The following is an 18,326-nucleotide window of genomic DNA, read 5'->3' as shown; positions in this document are numbered from 1 at the left end:
TCGGGATCCAAGTTGAGTTATTTGACATGATCGAAATAATTTTTGAAATATAAATATAATTATTTTAAAATATTCAATTTTCTCTTATAATTATATTTACAGTTGAGATATTTTCATTACTTTATATAAGCATCGTGGCAATAATTATTTTCATCAATTTATATAAACATCGTGACAATAAATTGTACTCCCTCCGTCCACCAAAAATATGCCACAATTTCTTTTTTCGTCTGTCCACAAAAAATATGTCACATCCATTTTTAATAGTAGGGTCCACACCATTCCACTCATATTTAAAGTGAGACTCTTACTCCACTATCAACTTCACTCACATTTTATTAAAACCCGTGCCGAAAGTAAAGTGACATATTTTTTTGTGGACGGAGGGAATATGTATTTCTAAACCATAATGTTGATAAATAAATAAAATTGCCAGGTAAAGAACATTCCTGAGAAACACCGCAACATCCAATTCGGATTTATCCGTTTTGTTGAATTTATTCCAAAAGGAATTCCTCTTTTTACTCAAACTCTCTCTCTCTCTTCTCTCTCTCACTGACTGACTCATCATCCACACGACACGCTTTTCTATTTAAATCCTAAATCCCTGCAACATCACGATACACACGCACTCAAAAGGCGCCAGGTTTGTTGATCATTTCAATGGGATCATCAATGGCTACGAAAGAGAGAATTTTGGTTACGGGCGGCGCCGGCTTCATCGGCACGCACACGGTGGTGCAGCTGCTCAAGGAGGGCTTCAAGGTTTCCGTCTTGGACAACCTCGACAATGCCGTCGAAGAAGCAGTTCACAGAGTCAGACAGTTGGTCGGCCCCCAACTCTCCCAGAATCTCGATTTTCATTTGGTATCTTCGCTAACTACCGCTGCTCATTTTCAATAATTACTCTCTTCTTAATTCGTTATGTGTCCAGCTCAGAATACATTTTAGTGGGTGTCAAGATCTTCTTGGTTTGTCTGGAATCTTGATTTTGTATATATATTTTTCTGATTGCAGGGCGATATCAGAAATGTGGAGGATTTGGAGAAATTGTTTTCTCAGAGCAAGTAATTTATACATTTTCTTGCTTGTTCATTTCTAACTTGATTTAGGAATGGAATAATTGTAGTGTGTCTATGATCCGAATTCTGAAGTGATTAGCAAAAATGAACCCGAACATAAATGCAAAACATGCTCAGAATTTTAATGAAAGTTGTAAAAATGAAAAAAAGAAAAATTACATTTTCAAGCTTAAACTATTATGTGGAAATTCTCTATTTCATTTGAAATTGAACAACTATTATGTGGAAATTGGACTGTGTTTTAATGTTTAGACTATTTTTACAAATTATTCTAAAGTTCAGGCAGTAAACTACACTTAATTCATATACGAGGTATGCTTTGGTTTTGTCCACTTTCTGTAATTTTCAATGAAATGTTGTGTATAATTGTAAGTTTCTTGAAATTCTCGTAGGTTAGATGCAGTAATCCATTTTGCTGGGCTTAAAGCTGTTGGTGAGAGTGTTGCTAATCCTATGAGATATTTCGACAACAATTTGGTTGGATCTATTAATTTATACAAAGTCATGGCAAAATATAACTGCAAGAAGGTATGTTGCGTTACTTGAATCTTGTGAAATAAAAAGGGAATTCATCTTCAAAGAAGTTTTGGTATAATTTGAAAGGAATATGTGATAGAAGGCCAGGTTCAAATAAGTACATGATTCATCAGCATTTTCTGATGCAGTTTGTTTGGGCAAAAATATGGTGATCTATCTCTCTTGATAATGCCGATATGATCTACTTGTTTACTTTTGACATATAGCTATATGACTACGACTGACTTATCCTTACTCATGACATTGCTGATACGAGGAATGATCTTGTGTGTAGTTGGTTTTCTCCTCATCTGCGACGGTTTATGGTCAGCCCGATAAAATTCCATGTGTTGAAGACTTTGAGTTGAAGGCTATGAATCCTTATGGTCGCACAAAGGTCTGTCCTCTTAAGACCAGTTGTGATTTCAAGATTTGAGTCCTTGAGAAAATGTTGTTTGAGTTCAGTCCTAAAATGTAACATTTTCTTGTTTTTTCATTAGCTTTTTCTTGAAGAAATTGCTCGAGATCTGCAGAAGGCGGACCAAGAATGGAGAATCATTTTGCTCAGATACTTCAACCCGGTTGGGGCACACGAGAGCGGCATGCTTGGAGAAGACCCTAAAGGGATCCCAAACAATCTTATGCCTTATATAACACAAGTGGCTGTTGGTAGATTACCCGAGCTAAACGTTTATGGTTACGATTATCCGACACATGATGGTAGCGCGGTATGTATGCTCATTTTATGTAATATGGGTCATTAAATGAATTTTTGGTTTGTTTGTGATCCATCATGTTCTTTTGAGTAAAAAAAACTCGAACCCTTTAGATTATACGAGGAAGCTAAAGAATATGTTTATGGCATCTCTCGTTTATTTTGAGCTTCTGTTGCGCTTATGTTTGACTGTTTCTTCTTAACAGATTCGAGACTACATCCATGTTATGGATTTGGCAGACGGCCATGTGGTTGCTCTGGAGAAGCTTCTGCAACGCAATGACATAGGTGAATACACTCATTTATCCATATCAGAAAACGTTTTGCATCCAGATTTCCACTTCACCTTATTGATTCATCCAACACATGTTCCACATTTGAGGTTGCGTTGCCTACAACTTGGGGACTGGCCGTGGCACATCCGTCCTTGAAATGGTGACGGCCTTCGAGAAGGCATCAGGCAAGGTGAATATCCTTCCTTACTCTTGCTCCATTATGGTAACCCGAAACTGCTACACATGCTAAGACTAGTTATATACTCGGAACATTTTTGTTTCCTGCAGAAACTCCCTATTAAACTCTGTCCAAGACGACCGGGAGATGCAACAGCTGTTTACGCATCAACAGATAAAGCTGAGAAAGAGCTTGGTTGGAAGTAAGTAACTCCCAATATAAAATCTCCCAATAGTGGTTGCTAGCCATCTAATCCTAGATACTTAAGGATGTTTTTGCCACGTGTTTTTTAGGGCGAAATATGGCATCGATGAAATGTGTAGGGACCAATGGAAGTGGGCAAGCCAGAATCCATGGGGATACCTATCCCAACCTAAATCTGAAGCCAACAAGGAGTTGTACTAAGCTCTCAGCTTCTTCGTACAGTTACGCGTTCGTGCTTTTGAAATGATCTTCTACATTTGACAACATATTTCTGGGCAAATCCCCCCTCCCCCTTATTGTATTTTGGATGTTGTATGTGATAATTTTGCATCAAATGCAATGAATAAAGCCAAATTATTAACTAGTTATTCATTCTCACTGTGCATCCTTGTCAACTATCAGTTCTGCAGCAGCAAAGGTTATATATATATATATATATATATATATATATATATGAGATCTAGTGAGAATCATATCTTTGAAGAGAACTGAGAACACATGCACAGACATATAAAATACATGAGAACATTGAAATTGTGCACTAAACCTATGAAGCAAGCAATTGCGCTGAATCTATAAGTAATTTGCGACATTATCTGATTGTAGAGTTCAATGCAGTTATTTTATTAGTTCATATAGTTACTTTATAGGTTTGGTGCAGTTCTTATAATAAGAAGCTTTTTATTTGAATCCCTCTATATATATAGCTATAAATTGTAGCACCCTTTTCTTGATTTCTGAGGTTGATATGTTGATTATTGCAATTGTAATAAGTAATGCAACTAGAGTAATATTTAGACTTTTTGCAAGAATAGTCAGCCTACCTTCTCACCTAATACTCTAAAATCATAGCAGCAACTACTGATCACCAACCAGTAAAAATTTAAATAAAAGATCTGTCACATTATCAGAAGCATAATAATCATTTCTATAGGCTGAGGTTTCACATCAAGTCAACAATTTAAATTCCCTCAATAGTCATTGCACTTGGCTTCTTCGAACACAACGCATGCATACTTTGCATAAGACTCTAAATCAGCATATGCAAAGTTTGGGCAAACTTAATAGTGTTTTTTTTTTATTGCAGCGTTGACTGTGTTGTTAAACTAGTGATTCATGATTGCCAAATTGTGTAATAAATAGAAATATGTTAGATAAGAATGACTTGTTTAAGAAAGAGCAGGTAAACATAGGAAGCAAAATGGAAGAAGGCATATTGTTGCAGATATAGAGTTGTGGATCAATGTCTGGTGTTACAGTCTCTCCAGTTGCTGCAGCCTACTCACCGGCACAGCCTCCGTTGCCGACGCCGTCTCCATTCTCATTCTCGGTGGCTTCGACCAGGTGGAGCTCCAGACCTCCGGTGCAGACCGCGAGCATCCTCCTCAGGTTTCTCTCTCTCATTTTCTCCTTTGGCTCTGCTTTCGCTCTGGTTGCGCTGCCATCGACAAATACAAAGCTCAAGAAACACCCTGAACTACTGTAAGCTGATTCATGTTAAGTGTGTGAGTGTGTTTGTTTGAAATTTTTCGCAGATGTGGGGTTCGTTGCCTCAAAATACATGAATTTTCGGCTGTTTTTTGGTTTCATACACGGATTTTAAAACTAGTAAGAAAAAAATACTTACTTTACTTTCTTTTCATTTTGCACATGAACTTTAAAATTTATTCCAAAGTACACTAACTATCATTTTTTGGGGATTCTCTCACAAACTCCGGATCTAAACGCCATTCTTGATTTTCCACATGGCTATCGTGTCAATTTCGATTTGGAATTTAAGAAAAAAGAAAGAAAGAATAAAAACCTTTGTATTTTGTGACAAATTTAACAGATCGTGCAAAACTAAGAAAAATAAAGTTCGTGTATCTTGAGACAAATTTTAAAATTTATATGCAAAACAAAAAATGGACTGAAATTCGTGTATTTTAGAGCACTTTTGAAATAGCCATTTTGAAGAAGAAAACACAATATTTGGCCACTAATTGAAAAAACACAATTTGGTCATTTATTACGTGTAAAGACTGTTTTGCTCTTAATTAAGGCGGACCGGATTCGGGTCGAATTCGGGTTTGCGCGCGGGTTAGGGACATATGGCACTATTAGTGTCATATATGCCAACCAAAAAAATAAAAAAATAAATCTAAGTATATGTCACTAACAATATTAATATGATCATAAGTATCATTCGTGCAACATTACATAAGAGAGTATATGACACTAATGACACTAATATGACCATAAGTACCATTCGTATGATACTATTATGGCCGTAAGTACCATTCGTGCACTCGAATTCGACCCGAATTTGGTTCGCCCTAATTAAGGGTAAAACAGTCTTAAAATGTGAAAAAATGGCCATAAGTTGTGTTTTTTCAATTAGTGGCCAAATATTGTATTTTCTTCTTCAAAATAATCATGCGAGTATATTGTTTCTTAAATATATGTATTGAGATGAGTTATGTGGCTTGCTGTGCACAGGTACTGCTTCAATGCAAACATTTTGACAGCGATATATTCTGCCTATCAGATCTTCAAAAATATATGTGATTATGCTCAAACATGCATTTTCATCTCAGACACGGCATCTGACTATATCAGCTTCATTTTTGATCAGGTATCTCTTTTCATTTGCTCTTCAAGTTCATCATAGAGCCTCAACCATTTCATGCCTATGAACAATAATTTATTCATTTTTAGAAATGAGGTGTTATATACTCCCTATGTCCACAAAAAATACTCATAATAAGGGAAGACACGAGTTTTAATAAAAATAATTATTGTATTGTGAGTAGAGAAAATGATCCCACTTAGAAAGTAGTGTTTATATTTAACTAGAACGTCCATTCGTGCGATGCACGACGAACATCGAAATTAACGATATATTTAAATAAATATAAAATATATTTTAAAAATAAAATAAAATAAAATAAAATAATTCACGTTAATTATTCAATAAAATCTTGAATTTAAAAATTATATTAACAACTTTGTATAAAGTATAATAATAAAAATTATTCAATAACAAAAATTAGCATTTACACATTATTATTATAGAGTTACGCGTCATAATAAATATTTTCATATACAAACATAAATAAAAAGTTATAAAATTTTAATGAAAAGAGAGAAAATAAAATATTTAATGAAAAGAGAGAAAATAAAATATTTTAAAATTTTCATAACGTATTCATTTTAAATTTATTTTTGATGTTTTTATACAATAGTATTAAATTTAAGGTGCATATTGAAAAAAAATCATGAATTAAATTTGACAATATTTACAAAAGAATTAAATTATGAAAAACTAAAAGAAAAAATTGATGGAAGAAGAGAGAGAAAAATAGAGGAAAAAAATGGAGGGAAAAACTCATCTTTTATATATTATATTTAATGAAAAGAGAGAAAATAAAATATTTTAAAATTTTCATAACGTATTCATTTTAAATTTATTTTTGATGTTTTTATACAATAGTATTAAATTTAAGGTGCATATTGAAAAAAAATCATGAATTAAATTTGACAATATTTACAAAAGAATTAAATTATGAAAAACTAAAAGAAAAAATTGATGGAAGAAGAGAGAGAAAAATAGAGGAAAAAAATGGAGGGAAAAACTCCTCTTTTATATATTATATAGATTGTATTGTAAATGAAGAATAGAGCCCACCATGTGATAAATAGTTTCCAAAAATAGAAAAAAACTAATTTTTGTCGACATCCCAAAATGATAAAAATGAACTATTTTTTTGTGGACGAAGTAAGTATCAATTTTCTTTTTAAAAAAGAAAAAAAATTAATTGATACATACCAAATTTGAGTCGTCGTATTTTGTATATATTGAAATAATAAAATAGTCATTTTGCTATTCTAAAGATAAAAAATGTTCATTAAGATAGAACAAATAAAAAAGCTGCTCTTACAATTTTACCTTTGTTATTAGTCTTGAATTGGCCATATGTTGCCTCATTGTTCCAAAATTCGCTTGGGGCAGCCACATCGAGGGTGCCTCAAGGCGTCCGGCTCGAGGCGCCAAGGTGGTGCGAGGCTTAGCAGAGGTGGTTTAGGCAAAGTTATGGTTTGTGGATTTGATTTTTGGTCCAATCTATCTATATCTATATATATATAAAAGTGGAACCACTATGCCTATACTATTTTCCCGCCCAAAGTGTAGCATTAATTTTAACCTTAATTTACACAATTCAATATTAATTTCAACATTTATTTACATAATTAATGCTGATTTTTATTTATACTAGCAAGTTCTATTTCTGATCTATCTATATCTATATATATATATAAAAGTGGAACCACTATGCCTATACTATTTTCCCGCCCAAAGTGTAGCATTAATTTTAACCTTAATTTACACAATTCAATATTAATTTCAACATTTATTTACATAATTAATGCTGATTTTTATTTATACTAGCAAGTTCTATTTCTGATCTATCTATATCTATATATATATAAAAGTGGAACCACTATGCTTATACTATTTTCCCGCCCAAAGTGTAGCATTAATTTTAACCTTAATTTACACAATTCAATATTAATTTCAACATTTATTTACATAATTAATGCTGATTTTTATTTATACTAGCAAGTTCTATTTCTGATCTATTAAATTACGACTATAATTTGTTATCATTTTCAATATAAATGCTCATTTGAATTAGCATTTATATTTATCTTAAAATATTGGATTTCATAAGAATTAATACTACAAAAGTATAATGATATTTTTTTGGTAAAAAATAATCTCTCATATAATACACTAATAACATTAGGTTCTTAAACCACATTAATTTATTCTAAACTTAATAATTATTGTCAAAATATATAAAAAAATTGTTTTTGTGTAAAATGATTATATGGATAGGAAGTTAGTTGAAAATATGTTCAGTGAGACATAAATAAAATTAAAAAATATTTAATTATTTATATAGGTTAAAAGATTAAAAAAATAAAAAATCAATTTCACCGGCCCTAAAATTGAAAACAATGACATGGAAAAAAATAGTTAAGATGGAGTATTTTTTTTAGGTAATATGCATTTTCTTCATGAAATTAGATGATAATTGTTAAAATTGTTTAGATTTTGAAATAAAATAATCAACAACACTAATTTGTCGTTTATAAAAATAGGTAAACAATTAGTCAAAACACAAAAACTTAGGTGTTATTGGGTGCACTGTAGAATCGGGTTATACTCGCACTCAGACTTTAACCTGCATCTTGATTCAAACCATGTAAATGACACTATTCAGTTATAACTTATACAAATGTCACTGTCTATAATTGACATTATTCAGTTATACAAATTACACTATAACATTTTGAAACATTATAGTGTCATTTACAATTTTATGATGTTAATGACAGGAAGTGCCATTTATATTTATGAATAATGTCAATTATACACAATGTCATTTACAATATTATAATGTCAATTATACGCGATGTTATTTGTATAACCGAATAGAGTCAATTACAGACAGTGTCATTTGTATAACTGAATAGTGTCATTTACAAGGTTCGAATCAGGAAGCGGGTTTGTATTTGAGCGCGGGTTAGAGTTTGAACGCGAGTGCAACCGTCTAATCAGAAAGCTACATTTATATATAAAAGCAGATCATGTGGTCATTGAAAAAATTGTAAATACATTATTTTTAATGGCTATGATAAAATCAACAACAAAATATGTTTAATTTTATGGATTTCAATAATAAATTATTGTTTGCATAATTATTATTAAATTTTAAAATAAGTGTATTAAATAACTTTAGAATCGGGTTATACTCGCACTCAGATTATTGTTTGCATAATTATTATTAAATTTTAAAATAAGTGTATAAAATAAATGATGTGTACATAACAGTGAAGCTTAATAAATATGATCGCAACTCATCGTTTAGTTAATTTCACTTTAAAATTTTTTTTAGACAATTTCACTTCAAACTATTGATATAGTATATGATTGGTGATTTTGATGTCACTTACAAAGATATATTCCTAAATTTATACCACTTCAATATATATATATATATATATATATATATATAGGGGCGCGCTCCAGTGAGACCCCCTAATTTTCGTGTAACATGAGTACAATGAATAAAACATATAATACTAATGAATAAAACGTATATCTAATGAACAAGATGCGTATACTGATGAAAAATAAAATTTTAAAAATTCGTAATGAATAAGACATATATACTGATGAACATGGCAGTATATACTGATGAACAATGCAGTATATACTGATGAATAACAAAATTTAAAATATTCTGCTCCCTCCAGGATTCGAACCCTGCGAAAAAAAATCACCCTCCAAATACAATATCAGCCATAAGATTGATAAAATAAACGCACCAGATCGTGCCCTAGATCTCACTAAAATTAGGGGGTCTCATTGGAGCGGCCCCCTATATATATATATATATATATATATATATATATATATATATATATATATATATATAGGGTGCGGTTATAGTGAGAACCACACTTATCGTGAGAACATAAGAACCATTAAAATCAATGCATCTACTATATAAATTAATGCATTCGCTATTAAATTTAATGCATCCGAAAATAATAAATTTTTTGCTCCCTTCAGGATTCGAACCCAGGATCTGCATTCATCCACCAAGATGATGCATCCACCGTTGATGTTGATGATCGAATGGTTTAAAATGGTTCTCTGTTCTAATTTTATTTTGTGGTTCTTATTTGAACCTCTCCCTCTATATATATATATATATATATATATATATATATATATATATATATTAACTCATCACAATCACATTATTTTTATATAATATACTCCCTTCGTCCTGCTCCGTATGTTTCCTTTCTTTTGGGCACGGAGATTAAGAAATGCGTAAAAAGTAGATAAAGTGGGTTGAGTTGGTGGAAATTATTTAAATATTAAGTATAGAGAGTGTGTGTATTGCCAAAAAAGGAATGAGACATTTGAAGTGGGACAATCCAAAATAGAAAATGAGACATTTGAATTGGGACGGAGAGAGAGTATAATTTAATACTAAGATAAAATAAAAAATATAATAATTTTTTTTAAAGAAAAAAATAAAAATTATAATATCTAAAAAAAATAATACCCGTGCATCGCACGGGAAAAATACTGGTAAGTATATAAAAAGGGAGTTTTTTTCCTCCCTTTTTCTCTTTCTTTTGTCACCAATTTTTTTTATTACTATTATTTTTCTCTCTCTTCTCATATCAATTTTCTCTCTTTTTTTTGTTTACTTCAATTATTTTTTAAACATCGTCAAATTTGATTCATAAAAAAATATTTAATATGCATCTTAAATTTAAGTTCGTGACAAGATTTTTAATATGGTATAAAATATTTTATTTTCTCTCTTCATTAAAATTTTAACTTTTTATTTATGTTTGTGTATAAAAATATTTATTTATTGATTGTGATGTGTAATACACTATAATAATGATTTGTAATACTAATTTTCATTATCATATAATTTAAAATTATTTGATAATTATAATTGTCATTATACTTTATACAAAGTTGAAATTTTACATTTTTAAATTCAAAATTTTATTGAGTATTTGATGTGGATTATTTTATTTTATTTTTAAAATATATTTTACATTAATTATATTTAATATTTATTTATTTAAATAAGTCATTTTATTTCGATGTTCACCGTGCATGAATGGAGAACTAGTATTTAATAATAAAACAACTTCTATAACATCTTATGTCTAAATTAAAAAGGCTATTCCTATTTTTGGCATGGCTAGTATGCAGAAATTGAATGGGAATGAAATGTTAATTCCTGCGTTCATTTCCAATCTTATGGCTGATACGGTTTTTGTAATGAGATTAGTCATTCCTCCCCTCTCTCATGGTATTATGTAATATTAAATTACTTTATACTACAAGTTTATTTTTTTAATTAAATAATAATAATAATAATAAATAATAGTAAAATAATTTAATATTATTAATATAATAAATAATAATAATTTCAAAAATAATATAATAATTTTAATAATAATATAATATAATAAAATTAATAATAAATAAATAAATAATAAATAATAATAGTTAAAATAACAAAATAATTTTAATAATTATAATAAATAAATAATATTCATAGTAATAATAATAATAAATAATAGTAAAATAATTTTATATTATTAATATAATAAATAATAATAATAATTGTAAACATAATAAAACAATTTTAATAATAATAATAAACTAATTTTAATAATAATAATATAATAAATATTAATAGCAAAATAATAAATAATATTAGTAAAAATAATAAAGAAATAATATTAATAGTAAAAACAATGATAATAATAATAAAAAATTTATATAAATAAATAATAATAATATTAAGAATAACAATAATAAATGAAAGTAATACTAATAATAATAATAATAATTATTATTATTATTATTATTATTATTATTATTATTATTATTATTGTTATTATTAATAGGGTAAAGGTCTCTTTCTGTCCCATCGTTTTAGCGAATTCTCAAAAATGTTCCAACCTAATGATAATATCAAAACGATACCCAACCTATCAAAAAAATATCATCCGTGTCCTATTAAAATTTTCCGGAGACCGGAAATTGACGTGGACGACCGGAGAGCCTACATGGCTTGCCTACGTGGATTGAAAGGAAAAAGAAAACTAAAAACTAAAATACACGTAATTTATCATTTCTTTTTCTTTTTTTTTTCTCCGCAATTTCCGGTAAATGGTCAGCTCTTCCATCGCCAAAGACTCCATCCCTCTCTCAAGTTGCGGCTGCTCTGATATCGGCGAGGACCTCTGTTCGACATCTCGCCACCTCCCCTGTTGATGTGTCGTTTCCGCTGCCACTGGAGGGCCGACAAGAGTCATCGTCGGCTCGGTTCCACGAATTACAGTTAGACTCGAATTCTTCTACAATTTGATCCAAATCAATAAATTTCGGATTCACAGAAGAAATAATGGGCTCGGAGAAGAATCCTAAAGCAAATAATGCGAAAAAAGAAGAAGAGTGAGAAGAATTTCTTCACCCCCTTTCTGCAGACTATAAATTGCAAACCCTAACCACTCTTTCTTCTTCCGCCGAGCAACCCTTTTTACCCGCCGTCAGTCACCACCACTCCCGCCGTCTGGAAATAGGTCAAGAATGGAGAGCTGCAGCCGTATTCATAGGCGAAGGCTTCTCCGGTGACTCCATCAACTTTTTGGTGCGCCGTCATCCTCGAGGCGGATGTAAGCTCTGCTGTCGAGGCAGCTAGAGAGGGAGCCCTCCACCGTGTTGCAGGCGGTGGGGGGGGGAGGTCCTCCACCGGAGCAAAGTTGCTAGGGAGGAGCCCTCCACCGTCGAATTTGTGGTGGGAAATGAGGAAGGAGATGAAAGAAAGGAGAGGGGGGAGGGGGGTGAGAGGGGCGGCAGATTGGGCCCAATTGAAGAAAGAGAGGAGGGCAGACGGGTGGCGGTGGAGGGCGGAGGAGGAGAGAATGGAGTGGAAGACGTCGGAAGTTAGCTGGGGGAGGTAGGGCGATAAGGCGGCGTTGAGGGTGGGTGTGGCGGGGTTGGCAGTCTTCAGGAATGTGGTGATGGTGGAGATTTAATTTTAAGAGCCATGTTAAAAAAAATTCCAGCTAGATAAATTTCGTCCACGTCGATATGGCCATGTAGGCTCTCCGGTCGTCCACGTCAATTTTCGGTCTCCGGAAAATTTTAATAGGACACGGATGATATTTTTTTGATAGGTTGGGTATCGTTTTGATATTATCGTTAGGTTGGGACATTTTTGAGAATTCGCTAAAACGATGGGACAGAAAATGACCTTTACCCTTATTAATATTTTATTTCATTCTTTGTAAATACCAACCATAGGAATCCTATATTTCATTCCATTCCATTCCTTTCTAATTTCATTCCTGCATACCAGTCATCTCCTAATCTATACTAATATAAAAAAGGGTAAATGTGCGGATTGACCCCTGAACTTGACACCCCTAGAGCTTTGACCCCCCAGACCCGATCGAGTTGCATGGACCTCCCTGAACTTTCGAAACAAAGGGGCATTTTACCTCTCGCGTTAAATAGCGCTCAAACGCTGTTTGGTTTAATTTTTTTTTCTTTATTTCAAGCGGGCCCCACCATAAAAATCAAACACGTCACAACACCTCTTCTTCCTCAGATTTTGCCGCCGCCGCTAACCCTTAAGCTCCGACGATGCTACTCCTCCTCTCCGGCGTGGGTCGACGCCCTTGTCCTCTCTATTTCTCACCAAATATACACCTTCATGTGCGGTCTGGAGCTTCCCCTCTTTCCGCTTCTGAAACTCCTCTGCCGCCTCCTATGGAAGAACGGCGAACAACCGCCGGTCGTCGTTCCGCCTGAGTCGGACGCTTCCCCACATTTCCCCTCTCTCAATCCACTCCTCTCTCTAAAATCCTCTGAATAAGGCGGAGATGAAAAGCCCTAATTCCCCCATCAAAAACCGTTGTTGCTGCTCTTCCGAAAACCGACGAGCGCCGGCCTAAGTCCTGCTCCTCCATCCTCGATTCTCACTCCTTTTCGTCTCAACCGTACTCAATCAAGGCAAAGAGGGTGAGCCCTAGTTCTCTCGATCCGGTCTAGGCGAGGTTGCCGCCGCCCTTGGAGGGCCGGCGAGTGAGAGCAACCGGCGAGTCAGCGATGTTGCTCTCACTTGCTCAAATCTCGGCTGAATCAGAGAAAGGGAAGCCCCACAAAGGGGTCTAACAGAAATAAAATAAAATAAAATAAAATTTGAACGGCGTCTAACAGTCGTTTAACGCGATGGGTAAAATGCCCCTTTATTTCGGAAGTTCAGGGAGGTCCATGCAACTAGATCGAGTCTAGGAGGGTAAAAGCTCTAGGGAGGCCTAGTTCAGAGGGTACTATGCACTTTTGCCCTATAAAAATGTTATATCCGTATTGCATGTCCACTTTTGCCCTATAAAAATGTTATATTCGTATTGCATGTTTTATTTTAAGGATAATTTTGTAAATTATATAATATATATTTATAAGAATATATTAATTCATTAGGTATTACATTAAATCTGTTTGATATATATCTAGCTAGATCTCATGCTAATAAGCAATCATTATCTTAACTAAACTAATCTTTCATCGCTAGATTAAAAAATGTAGGGCAAAGTAGCACTTTCCCCCCAACGTTCACCCCCCCCCAATCGCGTTCACAACCCTAAGAAAACGTTTAGCTTTGTTCGCACCTTTATTTATTTATTTATTTTTGTTTCGTCCAGTTTACGACTCCACCAGAGAGATCCGCTCCGACCCGGCCATCTCCTTCGACCACCCCCACCCGTTGACCCACCCGTCGACCAAACTCATCTTCGTCCCCAACAAGTGACAAAGATATAATCCTCTAGAGTGTTCCAAGTAAACTCTGGAGTAGAGCTACAGCTCATAAATCCTAAATCTTTGGAGATTTTGGGGACAAATTCATAGCTAAAGCTTCAACCTTCCATGGCGGCTCCAATTCTACGCCGCACTTTAATCTCCTCCTCCACCAATTCCTCACTTCGCCCCAAATCCCACTTCTCCGTCTCCCTCTATTTCTCAACCAAGAGCACAAAATTGCCATTAGAGATCACCATACAGTCACCCAATTCATAATCGATGACCACCGCTTCTCCCCCGCCGCGGCGGTGGAGATCACCTCCCGCACCAGCCTCAGATCCCAACTAAGCGCCGATTCAATCCTCCAATTCCTCAAATACACCGGCTTCTCCAACGCGCAATTGGAAAGAATCCTCAAATCATCTCCCAAGCTCCTCTCGGTGCACCTCGAACCTTTACAGGTTTGCTCAATGAAAATTAATAGAATGTGGCAATAGTTTTATTGAATGAAGATGGCGAGCAAATCGGGGTGCTGGCACTCCTTGTCAGGGACGAAGATGAGCTTGGTCGGCGGGTAGGGGTGGTCGAAGGAGATGGCCGGGTCGGAGCGGAGTCGTCGAGCTATATGAAACAAAAATAAAAAAATTAAATTAGTTAACGGTGTTAACTCATAGTCTGACGCGAGGGGGAAATTGCTTAACTTATTAGACGTTAAGGTGCGAACATGGCTAAACGTTTCCTTATGGTTGTTAACGTGATAGGGGGGTGAACGTTGGGGGAGAAATTGCTACTTTACCCAAAAATATATTTATGTGGTTTTGCTTCACTTTTCTACTAAAAGAAGAAGAATTAGATTCCAAAACTACAATGACAATATATTAATTCATTAAATATACATTAAAAATCTGTCTTCGGTTTTATGTTAACCATGAAAAGAAGTTTTTTTTTTTATTATTTTTTTTATTTTAATTAATTACTCCCTCCGTCCCAAACGAAATGACCTATTTCTTTTCGGCACAGAGATTAAGAAATGTGTATAAAGTAGATAAAGTGGGTTGGTGGAAATTATTTAAATATTAAGTATAGAGAGAGAGTGTATTGCCAAAAAAGAAAACATGACATTTCGTTTGGGACAGCCCAAAAAGGAAAACAGGACATTTCGTTTGGAACAGAGGGAGTACTATATATTGTGAAATTTAATACAAAAATATTCAACTCTAATCTATATAATATATAAAAGAGGAGTTTTTCCCTCCATCTTTTCCCTCTCTTTTTCTCTCTCTTCTCTTATCAATTTTTTCATTCTTTTTTCTTTTAGTTTTTCATAATTTAATTCTTTTCTAAATATTGTCAAATTTAATTCATGATTTTTTTTCAGTATGCATCTTAAATTTAATACTATTGTATAAAAACATCAATAATAAATTTAAAATGAATAAGTTATGAAAATTTTAAAATATTTTGTTTCCTCTCTTTTCATTAAATATTTTATTTTCTCTCTTTTCATTAAAATTTTATAACTTTTTATTTATGTTTGTATATGAAAATATTTATTATGACGTGTAACTCTATAATAATAATGTGTAAATGCTAATTTTTGTTATTGAATAATTTTTATTACACTTTATACAAAGTTGTTAATATAATTTTTAAATTCAAGATTTTATTGTATAATTGACGTGAATTATTTTATTTTATTTTTAAATATATTTTATATTTATTTATATTTATTTAAATATATCATTAATTTCGATGTTCGTCGTACATCGCACGAATGGACATTCTAGTGATTTATTAATGTGAAGTGCATGCATTATGTGCCATGCACACATTATCTGTTAGAAAAAAATACTCCCTCCGTCCCAATAAACTTGTCCCATTTCTTTTGGGCACGGAGAATAAGGAGTGTTGAATTAGTGTTGTAAAGTGTAAGGCCCCACATGTTTAAGAAAAAGTAAATATGGCATAATTCTTGTAAAATTAGCAAAACTGAATTGAGTAAATTAAACAACAAAAAATCTGCAAATTTCAACAAAATCTTTACAACAAATTTCAACAAAATCGGCAAGAACAGAAAATACAACAAAATTCTGCAAAGTTCAACAAAATCTTCATCCTCCTCAACAAATTTCAACAATTCATTCTGCAAATTTTTCATCATCTTCTGTAATCAAGAACAGAAAATGCAACAACCAATGTCGAACTCAACGAAAACAAAACAAATTCAGTTCTCAATCAATCACCACGCGAATTCCTATCTCCCTAGATCTGTGCAAATAGCCTCAATTCACAGATCTTCGTCCTCAGATGTATTAGGCGAGCCCTAATTTCTGGAGAAAGAAAAAACAGAGAAGAGAGAAGGTGGATTTACAGAGGGGAGGCTTAGATCTGTGCAAACGGGTGCGGCGCCGGAGGAAGGATGGGGAAGGAGGCTGCGCCGGAGAAACGATGGGGAAGCAGAGGCGGCGCCGGTCGATTTGGACTGGCGACTTTGGGATTTCCGGGAGAAACGAGAAGAGGCGACCAGTGGAGAGAGAGAGCCCTGTGGTCGACGCCGGTGCCGAATATATGCAATACGTCGCCCAACAATAGCCGACGAGCACCGGCCACCAACAGAGGGGGGAAGTGGTGGCGGCGCCGGTCGAAGGGGGCTGACGATTTTAGGGTTTTCTGGAGGATGGAAAGAGGCGACTGATAGAGAGAGAAAGAGAGAGACGAGTGAATTAGGGAATATGGAATAGTTGGAAATAAAAGGGATTTAATTAACAAAGTAAATTAAAATGTGTTTAATTAATTTTTAATGAGACCCCTAATTTTTACTAAAAAAGGAAATGGGACAAGTTTATTGGGACGGAGGGAGTAATATATTTCAATTAGGCAACGATTAATAACATGTGCAACGTACCTTCCTTTTGCCAGTGCATTAAAAATAACCGCATTTCAAGCGTCGTGATTGTTTCGCAATAGTTTCGTGTCGCACCATCTTCCAATCTTCCCACTCTCTCTTTCTAACACACGCATGTTAAACAAAAAAAAAAGGCGTGTTAAACCCATAATTTATATTTTTTGTATGTTATATGTTGTTTTATATTTTTTTATAATTTTTATTAAAAAAAATTGTCTTCATTATGAGGCTTACACCTTGATCGCCAAGGCAAAAAAGCCTGGGGCCGACCTTAAGCTTTCTACAACATTATTTTGCCTACAATTTATAAAAAAAATTAATCTTAATTGATCATATTTTATTTATAATTCAGAATCATAAAGCTTCTTAGTCGTGAATTTGTTAGGCATATAAGTTAGAGAGCCCTAACTTAACTCAAAAACATGGTCAAAAGTAAAGGGTTCTTGTATACCATTCACACACTTTTATGTGGAAGCATAATAGTACTTTAAACTAAAAAATAGCTATGTTTTTCATCTTTATTATGTTTACAATATGAGAATGGGTATTTTGATATTATTATGAATGTTGGTAGCAGGTGGCAGGATATGTGCTTATTTCAGCATCTTCTGTTGCTGTACCATTAATCCAACAAATGGAAGTTGGAACTTCACTGCGCAATGCTTCTGTAGTCTCTGTCTGCTTCTCTTTCGCTTCTTTCCTAGTTACTGCACTTGCTGCCTTCCTCTCCGGCTACAAGCTTTGTAAGAGAATTATGTGGTGAATCTCAAATATATATTTTTTTAATTTGTTTTACATTTTCGTGAATTCAACTCTAATAATGTACTTTGATGGATTGAATCATTTTGAGACCCTCTGTATTTTTGCATTTTTTGTTGTTTACTTGTATGTGCTTTCAAGGATGATTTATACTAGCAAATAGAGTGTGTGTGTGTGTGTTGTGCACACAATTTATAAACTTCACATTAATAAATTGTCAGAATTTAATATTTGAATAAATTTCACAATAATATCAAAAACACCTTCTCATACCTCTAATCTGCATCC

At 33.4% G+C, this 18,326-nt stretch overlaps 2 protein-coding genes across 5 annotated transcripts; both read left to right on the top strand.

Moving 5' to 3' along the window:
* The first annotated feature begins 426 nt into the window (after nt 1–426).
* On the top strand, nt 427–3,336 carry LOC130994696 (bifunctional UDP-glucose 4-epimerase and UDP-xylose 4-epimerase 1-like). The gene is made up of 9 exons (XM_057919764.1): nt 427–867; nt 1,018–1,067; nt 1,475–1,610; nt 1,894–1,995; nt 2,099–2,326; nt 2,520–2,601; nt 2,696–2,778; nt 2,877–2,968; nt 3,060–3,336. The coding sequence occupies exons 1-9, from the start codon at nt 664–666 to the stop codon at nt 3,169–3,171; spliced, it is 1,089 nt and encodes a 362-aa protein (XP_057775747.1). The 5' UTR covers nt 427–663; the 3' UTR covers nt 3,172–3,336.
* A 135-nt stretch (nt 3,337–3,471) lies between these two features.
* Nucleotides 3,472–18,122, top strand: LOC130994697 (CASP-like protein 4A4). Of its 4 annotated transcripts, none has more exons than XM_057919768.1 (3): nt 3,472–4,359; nt 5,449–5,584; nt 17,857–18,122. In XM_057919768.1, the coding sequence occupies exons 1-3, from the start codon at nt 4,214–4,216 to the stop codon at nt 18,040–18,042; spliced, it is 468 nt and encodes a 155-aa protein (XP_057775751.1). In that variant the 5' UTR covers nt 3,472–4,213; the 3' UTR covers nt 18,043–18,122. The 4 variants fall into 4 exon arrangements, with proteins under 4 accessions (XP_057775751.1, XP_057775750.1, XP_057775748.1 ...); XM_057919767.1 differs by having other exon boundaries at nt 17,854–18,122; XM_057919765.1 differs by having other exon boundaries at nt 3,477–4,452; nt 17,854–18,122.
* The last annotated feature ends 204 nt before the right edge of the window (nt 18,123–18,326 follow it).

Source organism: Salvia miltiorrhiza, chromosome 7, assembly GCF_028751815.1.
Source record: "Salvia miltiorrhiza cultivar Shanhuang (shh) chromosome 7, IMPLAD_Smil_shh, whole genome shotgun sequence".
NCBI classification, from domain to species: Eukaryota; Viridiplantae; Streptophyta; class Magnoliopsida; order Lamiales; family Lamiaceae; genus Salvia; species Salvia miltiorrhiza.
Note: the sequence above shows the minus strand (reverse complement) of the source record. Positions and strands in the feature narration are given on the sequence as shown.